General features: G+C 47.9%; 1 protein-coding gene across 1 annotated transcript in view; it reads left to right on the top strand.

Moving 5' to 3' along the window:
- The first annotated feature begins 11,120 nt into the window (after positions 1 to 11,120).
- The window catches only part of FNDC1 (fibronectin type III domain containing 1), a 58,447-nt gene continuing 55,455 nt past the window's right edge, over positions 11,121 to 14,112 (top strand). Inside the window, exon 1 of the mRNA XM_027888219.1 lies at positions 11,121 to 11,213. Within this exon, the coding sequence (XP_027744020.1) occupies positions 11,121 to 11,213 (93 nt within the window). The remainder of the gene's footprint in view (positions 11,214 to 14,112) is intronic.

Raw genomic sequence — 14,112 nt, 5'->3', positions numbered from 1 at the left:
AACAACGGAAATATTTGTTTTTGTTCCAGTGGGAGGGTTATCAAAGCACATAAATGGAAATAATTAAAAAATACATTAAAGAAACTGTTTCCAGGCGAGTGATCACCAGAAGAGGCAAAATTAAGCAAGCAAGTTATTGGCTACTAGTGATTTACCCATAGCAAGTATATCTTTTATGCTGTCTTTTTTTTTTTTTTTAAATGAGCATTTCTTTTATATCATGCAGCTATCTGTGCTTCTAGCAACCTGTACATATGCTACTAATGAAACAGGACAACCCATAAGGAAAAGGAGTGGTAACCAGGTGCATACAGGAGTTTTATATGGCTGAAAGGTATTTCCTGGCTCTCTTTCAGACCCTTTTCTCTCTATCAGTGGCCTCCAAAAGAAGTTAGTGTACACTTCAACTCAAAAGAATTACATGATTAATATCCTTAAAACTATTTCTATTCATCTTGAGGTAAAATAGATGCTTAGTCTTACGCATGTAAATAATCCTTTCACAGTGTTCAGGTTTAATGTTAAACAGATGCAAAACTTTCTGTACAGAACCCTTGAAGTTGCCTATAAATATCTAGGCAATTTGGCTCACTAAAATTCTTCCTTTACATGCCTCTGTCTGCCTGTCTCTTCCAATTGTAAACCTGCCCCTACAAACTGTTGGGAGCATCATTTCTATCTCACAGCCTGCAGCTATCTTTCCTTTGAGTTAATGACAAACATTCTAGAAGTCAAGAGTCAGTAAGCTTGCTTGCCAAACAGCAAAAAGCTGTTTCGTTAACTGGTGTAATTAGAAGAGCTCCAAAGAGGATGAAAGGAGTTGAGGCAAGAAGGTCTTTGAGATTGTGCCAGCTGAGGACCTGCTTCAGTGGGTTTTCTAAAAATCCAGAAAGCAAGGTGCTGATATGCTGCATCTTCTCTGCTCAGGGATTCTCCGGCATACAGTGATTATTTGTCTGGCCTCAGATGACTTGAAAAAGAAGCATTTGAATAAACAAGAGAGAAAGTATCAGCAATTCCAAATATCACTTGTCTTGGTTTGGGCTATAATTTAATCTTAGGTGTTACACTAATATCAGCTGGGCTAATTACAGAAAATGCCTTTCCTGCAAAGAAGTAGATATCACACTGCCTTAGGAACAAGTCCATATTCATTGCAGTATGACATCTTGGTTGTTTCCTGACTTATCCATATTCTCGATGGAATTCTATCTTTTAAATGAAAAACCTCCAAGGCTGCACAACCCTACAGGTGGTTAGTTTCATCCAGACAGATGGCTGCATGCCTGCATGCTCTGTCTCCCCTGGATGCACTTGCAAAGAGTAAGCAATGAAGAAACAACTGAGGAAAATAAAAAACCCTTCCAGATTTGTGAACTCTTCAAAGATTTGCCCTTTACAATACATCTGTATACTCTTTTGCCTCCAGTTGGGAAGTGTAGTGGTTTTTCCCTTTTCAGAGCTATGACTTAACGCAAGGAGGCTTGAGCCTGCTGAGCAATGTCAGCTCCCATGGGGGTCCCTTCTGTTGCCTCTGCCACCCATGACCAGCTGGGGGGTGAGGAGAGATGTGTTGGTGCTGGAGGGGCATGCTGAGGCTGTGTCTCCTGCTTGCCAGGCACCATTTGCTCCTGAGGGCAAGCTCCTTGTCAGGGAGTATTGGCACAGCCACGTTGTTCCACTAACTGCATCCACTGCAATTCCCAAATGGCCACCATGTACAATAATACCTTCCTCACACAGAATAGCTCTTGCAGCAGATAATAGGCAGGATTTGGATTTCTGTGATCCTGCAATCCCTGACTCTAACAGAGACTCTTTTCCCAGGTTTATTTGCTAAAACTTTTGACCCAAATATTCAGATCTCTCTGGTTGGTTGGTTTTGGTTGGTTTTTTTTCCTTTAGCTGTCATGCTTTGCTAGTGAGGTGTGCCCTCTCTCAGAAACAGCTGATGCCCCATGTGAGAGTTTCATGTTTTTAACCAGACAGTGTTCAAGTCAGTTCTTGATTCATAATCCAGAAAAGGCCTTTCAAAGTAGCACTCAAGGTGCAGGTGGCATTCCATGCAAAAGGCTAGATAAGCTCAGTACCTCACTGTATGACTGATGCTATTTTATTGCGAGCCACATCCCTGAGAATGCCACTCAGTAAGGGGAGAACTGAAGACAATAGGAGTGACTCTGTAATGAAACAGTGATGCTCATGCAGCAGGGACACCACTCAGAGCAATGAGGGGTATACTGAAAAATGAGCAAAAAATTACCAGTGTTGCTTGGTATTACAGAATTACAGCATTTGCTGGATATTACAGAATGTGCCTTAACTCGAACTCTCTGAAACCCTGTCATCTAGAGACTCCTGTTTGGTATGCTGGTTTGTTTTTAAAAGCCTCTCCCAGGCTGTAGCACTCAAGTTCTAGGAGGAAATATTCCAGGAACAGTGAAAGAAGTTTTCTGGAGACCCCCACAACTCAGAACTCCCTTTGTTTGTCACAGTGTGGCTCCCTGCTTCAGTTCTGGACTACAGTCCCTACCTTGTGCATTGCTGCTCCAGTCCTAGCCTGATCCCAGGCTTCCTTATGGGATGCAGCGATCACCTGGTTTTGAAACAAAACCCTTAGAGCTTGCCCCATACCCAGTAAGGATGAGCAGGTGCCTGTTTTGGCTTCCCCTGTCCCACAGAGCCCTCCAACACCACCCCATTGTAGCATCTCCAGGGTATGCAGCCTACAGTGTTGTGATATGAATGCACATTCATCTTACCAGTTAACACTGTCTTCACCTCATTTTGGATGTCACAAACAATGAAAATGCACAAATGTCACACCCAGAGCACAAAGGATACTGTGTGCCTGCTGATTACCAGTGGAGACACCACTGATGTTCTCCTGTGGGCAGGGGACTCTGAGCAGCTTGGACATGAGGGCCAGAGGAGCATGTAGGGCTAGAGTCCTGGGAGCAGGTACGTCCAGCAGCAGAAACATAGCCTGAGATTTTGGAGGGGGTACATGTCCCATAGTCCCACAGGTAGGACTTCACAGAAGTATGCCAGAGCAGGTGTTTGGGCAGAAGCAGGGGAGGAGCTAGCACCCTCCAGATTCCCATGCAAAGCCTGCCTGTGTTATTTGCCTTTCTTTGAATTGTGTTTTTGCTTGCTTGGTCTGTTGTCTGTTTGTTTTCCCCAGAAAAGATGATGTTTATTTTCCCCAGTACTTGCAGAAACTCTTGTATCTTACCTCTCCATTCTTAGTAGGCAAGAACTGTAAAGCACATGTAGTTGGCTTTTTGTTTGTTTGTTTGGGTTTTTTGCTTAGTTTCCACAGCAGATGACCTATTAGTAATGGTTATGAAAATATCCTTTAGTAATGCAGCAAAAAGGAGATGGGAATATGGGTTGGGGGGTTATGGGAAGAACTGGACAAGTTCTGGTTGGAGAAGTGCCTTGTAGATCTAACAGTGCATCTCTCCAGTGCGAGGTGACTGAAGCAAAAACCCTGGCCAGATGTGGGGTGGAAATTCAGAAAAACAAAAGATGATGTGAAGGAGGGAAACAACCCTGTGCAGAAAGTTCTGTGCTGTATGTGAATTTCTATGCCCCCGTAGGGCTGAATATCCACCACAGCTGGGAGGGCGCAGTGCGACAGGGGACAAGACGGAAGGGAGCACGGAGAGCGTGTAACACGCGTGGGCCAGCTGAAATCCCCCCAGGTGCCAAGGGGCAGACTCGTCGTCTCCCCCGAGATATGCTTCCTGCGGGAGCCAGGTGCGCGCACTGAAGGCCGGGGATGCTGCGAGCTCCGGAGGCCGGGGCGGCCGTGCCGGGGCGCCGGGCGGGCCGGGGCTGGGGCGCCGCGGGGGGCGGAGGGCCGGCGCCCGCCTCCTCGGGGCCGCCCCGCTGCAGTGTCCCGGCAGCCCGGGAGGAGGAGACGGCGGGGCGCGCAGCAGCAGCGGGGCAGCCCCGCCGAGACGTTCGCCGGGCGGGCGGCAGCTCCGCGCCCCGCCGCTCCCGCCGCCCGCGCCCCGCGCCCCCGGCCCCATGGCGGGGCCCGCCGCCCTCTGGGCCGCCCTGCTGCTTCTGGCCGCCCTGCTGCCCGCCGCCCTCACAGGTACGCGGGAGCTGCCCATCCCACGCGTGTCGCTGCCCGGCGGTGTGGGATGGGGAGGTGTGCCCGGCGCGGGAGGACTCTTCGGGGCGCTGCGCTGACGGCAGACCCGGTGCTTTGGGATGCCCAGGTTGGCCGCCCTCTGCCCCCACCCCACCCGGGGACAGGCGCCGCGGCGGCATTGCGGGGTCACCCCGACCGAGCCGGGCCGCCTCCCTGCCCCTGCTCCGCGGCTGAGGCACCTGCCGCTGCCCCCTGTTTGTGCGGGCTCTTCCGCCGGTGCCCCCCGCAGACGGGGAGGGAGACCCGAGAGAGGAGGGAGGCTGCAAAGCGGGGCAAGCCCCGGCACCGAAGAGCTCTGGGACCCTGGCGGCTCTCGGAGACCGGTCGGGACCCTGCGCGGGTTATCCCGCTACGGCTTGGCTGCGCCCGGGGCAGCTGCTGGGCGCGGGGATGCAGCCTGCAGGGACGCTCGCGAACGAACGTGAGCAGAGGGCACCGGAGGGCGGCAGCCTCCCGATTGCCTTTAGCCCATTGACGCCTTTTTCCTACTGGCACCCCCGTGCTGGTTCCATCGTCCCGTCTGGGCTCTGCGGAGGAGCCCCACTGGCGCGGTTAGCGGCACTGACACCAGGCAGACCAGCGCTGCAGCTCCCCGGGAAGCCAGTAGAGATCCCTCTTTTCTTCGTTCCCGCCGCCAGAGTCCTGTGGATCGGACCCTTTTAACAGAGTCCTGTGGATCGGACCCTTTATCAGGCTGGGCGACGCTACCGCTGCTGTCAGGGTTCCCCGGGCTCGCAGCCTCTGGTTTAAGCAGCTCTGGAGGTGGGGTTGTGGGGAGCGGTGTCAGATCTGCCCCATCCTTTTCCTCGTTGAAGCAGGGTACGTTCACCGCAGCCCCTGCCGCACTGTTCGCATCGCAGGCAGCGCTGAACCCCCAATCTCCTCAGCTTGTGCCCACGAGGTCTGCACCAGAGCACGGCTAAAGACAGGGTATAGATGGACATACGGATGGATTACAGCACCAGACTGTATCTGCTGGTGTCACAGTAGCCAGGGATTTACAGGGACACCTGCTCTCAGGCTATCTGTGTGTTTGGTGGCTGTCGCTTCTCCAGCCCCGTGCTGTACTTGCAGGGGAGCCTGCCAAGGACGATAGCATCTCACCTCCCCTGCTCCCCACCCTGCCCCACAGCTCTGGGCTGGACAGCAGGGCCCAGGACCTTATGTCCCCCGTGGCTCCTGGTGAGTTTTAGTGTGCAGCTAAACAAACTGGAAAGATCTGCTTAACCGGGAATTGTTGTTTCTCTTCCCATTATATCTTGTGCCCGTCCAGGTTAAGCCTGGGATCACACTCCTGGAAGTGGATTTGTAATAGCGCTTCACTGTGGCAGTGGTAAATGGAGGGGGAACTGGATCTCCGGGGTTGCCTGCCGGCAAGTCAGAGAAGAAGGAGGGAAGGGAGTAGGGGAGTTTGTGTTCTGCTAGCAAGGGAAACATCCATAGGAAATGTCATAGTCTCTGAGAAAAAGTATTAGCTGTTGAGGGTAGGCAGGCTCTTGCTTCCTTGACTGTGTAAGTATAAAGTGATTACTAGGGATTCTGATACTTCACTGAAAATTCTGCATGTAATATCCATATAGTCTTTCCTTGTTTGCAGTCCCACACCAATGTGCTGTAAAAAACAAGCCAATTTCTGAACAAACCCAAATGTCTTGGCATAGCGCTGTGCAGAGCTCTGCGTGCTTCCCAGCTATGGAACTCTGGAGCACACCAAAACCTGCTAGAGTGGGAATACTGCACTGTTAACCCCAGAGTGGCTGTATAGGACTGAATGTGGGCTGCATGTATGCTCCCTACCCTTGGTGGTGTGCTGGTGACATTGAGTTGGCACCACTTTCCTTCTCCAGTCTGGAGAGTAGTTTATAAGCCACCACATGCAGGCTGTGCCCTGAACAAGTGCAGTCTCAGGCAGGACGGCTGGTGGGATCCGGAGTCCTTTCTCAAGGGGTAAAAGCTATTGCTGAGCGCCTTTGCTGCCCTTGGCTCTGCTTTCTCATCTTCTAGCTCTGTTTGAAATGGTCCCTTCCTGCCTGCCTTTCCACCATGTGCTCTGTCTAGGCGACCTGTCGCAAAGCCACTCTGCACTTTGGAGCCTTTGTGAAGTGCCATGTCTGGGAGACGGGGAGACTGCCTTGGCTCAGAAAAGGGGCTCCAGTGAAGGAAAAAGCCCTTCAATTTTTGTCTGTGGAGAGAAAGGAAAGATTTTTCTTTCAGTAAGGATCTGGCATTCGGCTGATGTTGTTACTGACTGTGTTCTGTTTATCACAGTGGAAATTCAGTGTGAGGTCTGTGCCCAGGCTTGTTGTGGGCAGTCCCTTGGGCCGAAGAAGCATAAGAGAAGGGTGCTGTGCAGTGGCCAGCTTAGAGGGCAGATCCCATTTGAGTATTGCCAGGAGAGATTTGTTGCTTGCTGCCAGATCCCATATCTGGAAGGATGGATAGTGACTGCAGAAAACAGTCCTCCTCTAGAAACCTACCTCTGTTGCTTAGACAAACAATATTCAAGCACCACCTGTGGCCAGTGGGAGACATTTGGGAGGAACATTAAGAAAAGGCTGTGCTTGGAGCAAGAGCCTTTTTGACAGCAGCAGTAACTCTCATTTTCCTTCTTTGTCTAGACTGTCTGACATAAACAGAGAAAGCAGAAGGGTCTCCAAGGGAATTTTCCACTTCACTTAGCTCTAAGGAATGTATCTTCTCACTTATTTCGGACAGTGCTGCAATGGTCTTAACTGTATAGTTCTGTACCAGCCTCTGGGTGTGTCAAATGTATGAAAGCTCTTGTGCTGTCCAAGTCTGTAATTCCAGCTCTTCAGACAGCACATGGACTGATTTTGGCTGGACATATGGTTAAGAAGATGCTTTCAGAAGCTGATCTATGCAGAAAGAAATTAGAGGAGGGCTGAGTAGATCGTGCAGCAAGACAAAGATACGCCAGCAGGGGAAACATGATTTTGTCTGTATGATCCAGTGAGTTAATATAGCTCAGACATGTTCAGTACTCACATGACATATTTTTTCATGCAGGACACTGACGTGTGGCTTCTAAGTCTCAAGAGAATTTAGTTTGGAGTTTATGTCTGCTTTAGGTTGTCTACCTCTGGCTGCAGGTGTGCTGTTACCTTCACATCAGTGAAGCGCAGCAGTATTTCCACCAGGCCCAGTTTCTGGTGCACATCTAGATCCCATGGTCTCTCTTAGCTGGGAGTTATGTCACCCATCTCTCTCTGTGGCTGGGGAAGTGCTCAGAAGTGTGGCTAAAGTGGTATTTGGATGTGCTGGCATGAGGCATTGGGTCTCTTAAATTTTTACTGCTGCAGCTCAGGTATAATCATGACTGGAACCTTTTCCTGACCAAAGACCTCTAGAGTGAATCTGTGTTTAGCAGCCTGGATGTGATCCCAAATGTGCAAAATTCTGCAGCCAAATCAACACTTTTTTCCCCCCTTAGTTTTGAAATGTCAGGATCTGCTTATCTTGCTTTCTTTGAGTTACCTGTCTTCATAAATTAGTATTCCTTAACTCTCCCTTTCTTCCGCCCAAGTGAACCATAGCTAGGTGCATGCATGTATCATGGGAACATGTACCATTTGCTGCATTGAGATTTCTGCTGGGAAAGAGGAGGGAGCATGGATGTTACCTATGCCTCCCGCAGACACCTAATGCACTAAGCGGGTGAAGCGATCACTTCTACGGAGGGAATGGAACGGACATTGATATGCCACCTTCTCAGGAAGCTCCATGCTGCTATTTCCCCTTACAAGCTGCAGGTGTACCATACTTTCATGCAGCCTGGAGAGGGCTCTCCCAGCCTTGCAGACTCTGCACTCATCACTCAGGCAGTTATCAGCACTCCCTGCTGTGTTTTTCTACCCCCAAAATCGCCACGTGTCTTTTCTATTTTACAGCTCCCTAAAGGAGCAATGCTTTCACCAGTGTGCTACACCTACATGATTGCTCTTACTCCTTTGAATGCAGCTGAAATTTAATTCACTTGAAACGATGAGTATTTTCGTTATTCCTCAAGGTGAGAGGGATGGCTTCGCCTCTGCAGTTGGTACCTGTGCCCAGCATGAGAGACAGGGATGAACTGCTGGGTTGTGAGGCAGTGAAATCCAGAAGGGAGCAGCAGATACTGAAGCTGGAGAGATCCTTTCCGTCTTGGAACCCAAGAGGGTTAAGAACTTGCAGTTTGGCTCTGTTCACACCAACACATAGTCCCTGGGGAACGGAATGGTTTACATTTTCAGGGCAGTAGAGGAGTGATGGGTGTCTTGAGGAAGTGGGAGGTCGTCTGGAAGATCCTTCACTATGCATGTCCTAATATAAAGCCTTTGAAATCACATTTTATGTTTTGCTATATGTGTTTGCTATACTGCTGCTTATTCTGCTGCACTGTTGGCTGTAAAACCTACAGTCTGTGTTGAATGTTCACAAACTGCAGTGCCAAAGTAAGCACTGCCAAGATCAAGACAGTGGCTTAAATAGCACAAGATTTTAAAAAAACCCACAAGAACTGCTGAGATCTTTTGCTTTGCTGTCTGTTCTCTGAGTCTTGGGACGCACGTTTCCAAGCTTTCCTCCACGCCCTGGATGTCTAGGGATTTACAGGGACAGCGTGGTTTAGTCCTGCATCTCCATTGCCTGCCTCTTATGAAAGAGGCATTTAGACCAGCAGGATTTTGCCCTGCCCATGTACCTGGCTATATGGACTATTGACGATCTGATCCCAGCTCTCACTCTTTTGTTCTTACTTAAGGCACCAGCAGCATTTGCCTGCAGCACATCCAGATTCATTTCCTTTGGGTAACTTACAAGCACCTGGAAAGTGTCCCGTTTCCCTGGTTCCTCTTTAAACTTTAGACAAACTTGTAATGAAAAGAAACTTTTTCCACAGTGGACCACATGGTTAAGTGCTTAACTCCTATACCAGTAGCAAGGTTAACAAGAGCAACATCAGTGTTTACACAGTGTCTCCTTCATTGAGTGGTCTTGATTTGCCTGGGGAGATGAGAGGTTGTGCTGACAGCTCATGTGCTTCTGGTCTCCAGCAAGACCTGTGCAGGCAGCTGAGCTCCCTCTACCTCCTTCATCCTGGAGGGGGTCCTGGTACCCACCTCTCTCTAGACCTCTTGTCCCATGTCTTGCCCTCCTAAGGCAGATGGCTTCTGGGTCATGTAGTTCTACAGATGCCAGTTCCTCCTGCTCAGTTCCCTGATCATCCCTCCTGATGTTTGGGATGTAATATAAGGTCTTCTCAGAGTTTCTGCAAACGTATCTTTAAACTTTAGCATGTTTTGTACTGCTCACAGCATTTTCAGTATGGTTAAAATCTCTCTGGGTTAAAGTGTACATTTCTCAAGCAGCAGTCACCATGCCTCACTCTTATGGAACTCATAACCTCTGGCCCACTGTTAGCTCTTCATAAATTACATCTGTGTGGTGGGATGCAGCAGCTTTTCCCACATGGCAAGTTGGATTGCGTACCCTGGCTGTGTTGTGTCCGTGTGCTGTGATCAGAGCTGAGCACTCTTCAGTGCCTCTGAAATCAGCTGGCACGGGTGTCACCTTTTTGGTGTAGGTGCTTGCATTTAGTGGGTGTGTGTTTAAAACAATAGTCCCAAGGAATGGAGATGCAAGAAAGGGTGGAAGAAAGACACAAGTCATGTCGAATTTGTGTACTCTAAACAGAGAGCTTTTCCTAAACAAAGAGAAATTGTTAGTTACATCAGATGAAATACTGAAATCCCGTGGTAAGGAAGGCAGTCCAAGCTTCTCCTTGTCCTGGAAGAAAACATAAAAGTTACATCCAAATTTAACTATGTACATATTAAAAAGTGGTCTGGAGAAGTGTGCATTTTAAATCACCCCTCCTTAGTGAGTAACTCAGTCATCCAATCAGTTCTTCATTAAACAGAGCAAATTACTCTTTGAGGACTGTGGAGTGTGTTCATATTTCACTGTTCCAGTGCAGCTATTTCACTATTACATAGTTATTAAGTCCTCTTGGGCATCTTGCAACAGTTCTGGTTCCAGCAAATCTTTCCGACTGTTGTATTCTTCTGGTGTTAAACTGATTATTTTTCCACTGAAGGAGTCAGTCATTTTTAATATATACATCTGCTGTAAAATAAGAGGCAGCTCTTCAAATGGTTATTTGTCATCATGTTTACTGTATAGTTGACTGCAATACTTTGGCTGAAACTTTTTTTGGAAAAAAGTTAGGACTGCTGGAGCTGGAATGTTAGTGTGTCCTTGTCTTTAAAAAGGAGACAGAAATAAGAGAAATTGAATAGTCAACATAATTTGTTTTGGTATTCTGTTATGAAGTGCTTAATCCCTTCTTTCAGAGTGGCGTTCTTGGAAGGCACAGAAGGGTTGAATTGGTAACAGGGAACAACTAATGAGTTTGCCTTAAAATTCTTGTGATGGAAAGCAGCAGATGCAACTGACAAAATGTGCTACCATGGTTGGAGGCTCATGATACCCAGTGACCAGCCTGAGCCCTGCCACCTGACTGGCCAGCCCTTGCAGAGCCCCTGGGTGCTCCTGCTGGCGAGGGAGAGGAGCATGGGAGCAGCACCCAGTGCTCGCCCCTACCACCTCTCTGGCAGCCTGAGAAATAGCCAGGCCTTGTGTCCTCAGCCTCGGGAAGCCAGTGTTTAATTTTACCTTTGCTGCCGAGATCTTGTGGAAGCTCTGAGAGCACTGCAGGATTCAGTCTGTAGCCAGATAGACGGAGAGCTGGGTTTAGATGCTGTTGCTGCTGCTGGGTAGTGTCTTGCTTCACGTGGCAGCTCCACTGAAATACCTAACGGCATCAGAATCTAGCCCTGCATAAGCAATTGAGCTGCACTTTCACACAGCCTGCATGTCTTTCCCTTTCATCACCTTTTGAAGCCGTGCCGAGTTTGGTGACATAATTGTGTGGTCTTCAGCATCAGATGCGTTGCAGATGGCCCTGCAGCTCATGGACCAAGAGGCTGTAGCAGTGCGAAGCCGACAGCGATCTGGTGACTTGGCTGAAGGCTTTCTGCACTTTGCAGGAGTGAGTGCTCTGGGTTACGTGTTTGCAGCCTAACTGTCTGTGTCAGCTAGGCTTTGCATCAGCCTCCGTCCCAGCTGTGCCATTGGTTTGATGATTCTGGTCTCCCAAAGCAGAGGTGCCATAAACAATTTAAAAACAAATGGCAATGATGGAAAGGCTCCATTTGGCGTGGCTGGACTGAGACTTCAGGCTAATTTCAGGTTACATGTATTTTTAATGTATGTATTTGATAAGTGTCTGAAGTCATATTACTGGGGAGGGGGACTGTGGATCACAAGGCCTGGTTTCATTTTTAGGTCTGAGACAAACTTTCAAAGTGACATCTCAGCTTTCCCGAGCTTCATTGGCCATTATTAAAATTAGTTGAATGCTTTTTCCATGCTGTCATGCTGAAGAACTGCCCAACCTAAGCCACTGCTCTCTTCTACTTAAAATTTTTCAAATAAGAAGTAATGACTGATATCTTCTGTCAGTTGCCCAAAGCTGAATGTATATAGAGGCAATATTGCTGTCTTTCTAAAGAAAAACGCCAACAGAAAATGAAATTAAACAGAGAAAAAGAAAGCTCTTCTGAGATGACACAGCAACAGTATTGAAAACCTAGAAAGTCTAAACCTTAAACAGCAATATTAGCAAGCCAAATTTTCATGTTGGATGTGTATAGTAATGTACTTTTTTGTTGCCACGTGATGATTGCTGTGCCAGGGCACTGAGTTCCTGTTCTTCGGTCTTAGTGGCTACTGTAAGTCAAGCCAGTCCTCCAAGAGCATGAGTACATGCTTAAATGGGAGTCAGGGGGCTGGCTGCTCAGCAGGCACTGTGTATGTTGTCATGAAAACCCTTCCCAATCAGGTCAGAGCTGCTGGGTTTCAGTTGCTGAGTGCAAGTTTATTGCCACAAGATGTCTGAGACCATATGTGCTCCTCATCTGCCCTCCCAGGAGGTCCCAGTGCCATGCACCTTGGAAGTGCTGATTGCTGAGGGCCAGACACCTTTGCAAACACTCATTTTAAATTACCCTCGGGGAGGGATGAGTGGTATGAGACATTGTGGAGTTCTGGTCATGTTTGGTATCGTGCCATGCAGGTTGGGCTGGAAACCTGCAGCTGATGATGCGACACGGGAATGAGTGTGAAACCTTGGAAGTATGGAAATAGATTTCTGACCACCTCTTTAGCGAAGTTAAAAGAGAAATGGCTTTGTATTGGCTTAAGTCTTTCCCTGTAGTGGTGACAAGCCAGCTGTCCCATGTTGTGCTACCACAGGGCAGTCACAGGCAGGCTGGTGTGGGCACAGCTGTGGGAGTGTGTCTGGGAGGGAATGGTGTCCACAGTCCCAGTTGGGAGTGGAGGGCAGGAACTATCCATGTATATGTTGACGGAGGGAAGGGAGAAGAAAGTACAAGAGAAAACAAGAATTTTTTTCCAACACCAGCAGGGAGAGAGGAAGGATTCAGCCCCGTGGTGAATGAAGTGAGAACTCAGATAACTGAGGGACCTCAGGGTCTGGTGGGGGTAAGCATCAGAGAATCTGATGAGTTAATATGGATGTTTCTGAAAGAAGGTGATGTGCCTGAAGATAGGGGGTATTATTTTTAGCACATTCCCACCATTCTATCTGTTGTTTTCCTTGGGGAGAAGCAAGTGTTTTCTTAAGACTGGATTCCTGCAGAACAAGCTGCTAATAATTGCAGTAAGGGTGGCAGAAACAGAACCTGTGAATCCAAACATAGGAGCCTCCATGAAATTAGCCATATATGAAAGGAGCCATTTGATGTTTTCAGCAAGCGGGGCTTTTTGCAAATATATATTTTTACTGATTGTGCTGTATAAATATATTTTTCAAAACCTCAAAATTTTGTTATGGTTACAAGCAGTCCCTATAAAAACTGAGAAAGCAAATAGTGAAACTCTGAAATGCTCTGTAGGAGCTTTTGAGTAATTTGGTGCCCCTTTGTATGGAAGGAAATCACTGTTTCAGGAAGCTTTGCAGCTTTAACAAAATGTTTATGATACTGCATGGTAGTAGATGGCCAACGCAGAAAATGGTAGCAATTTGCTTAAGGTACTTGTAAAATGGTGCAAATTTCATTGCCTTGCTCCAAGCAGCTGGCCCTGGTTTGAGGGATTCAAGCTAGGAATTTGTCTCTGCTGTCACTGCAGGGCTACTTCCTCTGATGTGTAACATTTCCTTGCATTCCGTGCAGATCTAATCAAAGCCCTGTGACAGTAGAATATATTACTATCATAAAAGTAAGGGTTGGTTTTCATCAAGAGCTTGCTGTAGGGTTAAGGAGAGGGGAAATTATTGTTTATCATCACCTCATTGTAGGTCACCAGCATTGGTGATGGGTGGTTCAGAGCTCATAAGCAAAGTGGGAGGTGCCGGATGGGTGTTCTGGTGTTTGAAAACTTCACTCCTCTGAACTGCACCAGCATCAGCTCAGTGTCAGAGGGTCACTTAGATGCAGTCAGAGAGTGTACTGCATCAGTACACCCTTTCACTCCATCCTTCCTTCCAAATCTCCCACTTTGGGTGTTCAAACACCCAAATGTACCCAGATGTACACCCATATGTTATTATGAATAACATAAAATAGGAGTCCATGTACATTGGTAATGTATGGCTCAGCAGTCTGCTAGCTATGGCATGTTAAAGATTCTGGAAGTCCTTTCTAAGGTTTGCTCTCCTGGTTTTTGTGGAGGCTTTGTTAACATGAAGGGTTGATTTTCCTCCCTAGAGGATCTTCTTGCTGTATATCCCATTGGTCAGGGATATTCTGTGGAGAAGCCGCTAGTTTTGCACGTCAGCATTGAAGACCAAAACACGAGTTGCTTTGTAGATATGTGTATTTGCAGTTCTAGATATCCCTGGGCTAAATCAAGGAAGATGGCATAGA

Source organism: Empidonax traillii, unplaced genomic scaffold (genome assembly GCF_003031625.1).
Source record: "Empidonax traillii isolate 1590-97213 ecotype Southwest subspecies unplaced genomic scaffold, ASM303162v1 scaffold235:size1242204, whole genome shotgun sequence".
Classification (NCBI taxonomy): domain Eukaryota; kingdom Metazoa; phylum Chordata; class Aves; order Passeriformes; family Tyrannidae; genus Empidonax; species Empidonax traillii.
This window is presented reverse-complemented; position numbering and strand designations above follow the sequence as displayed.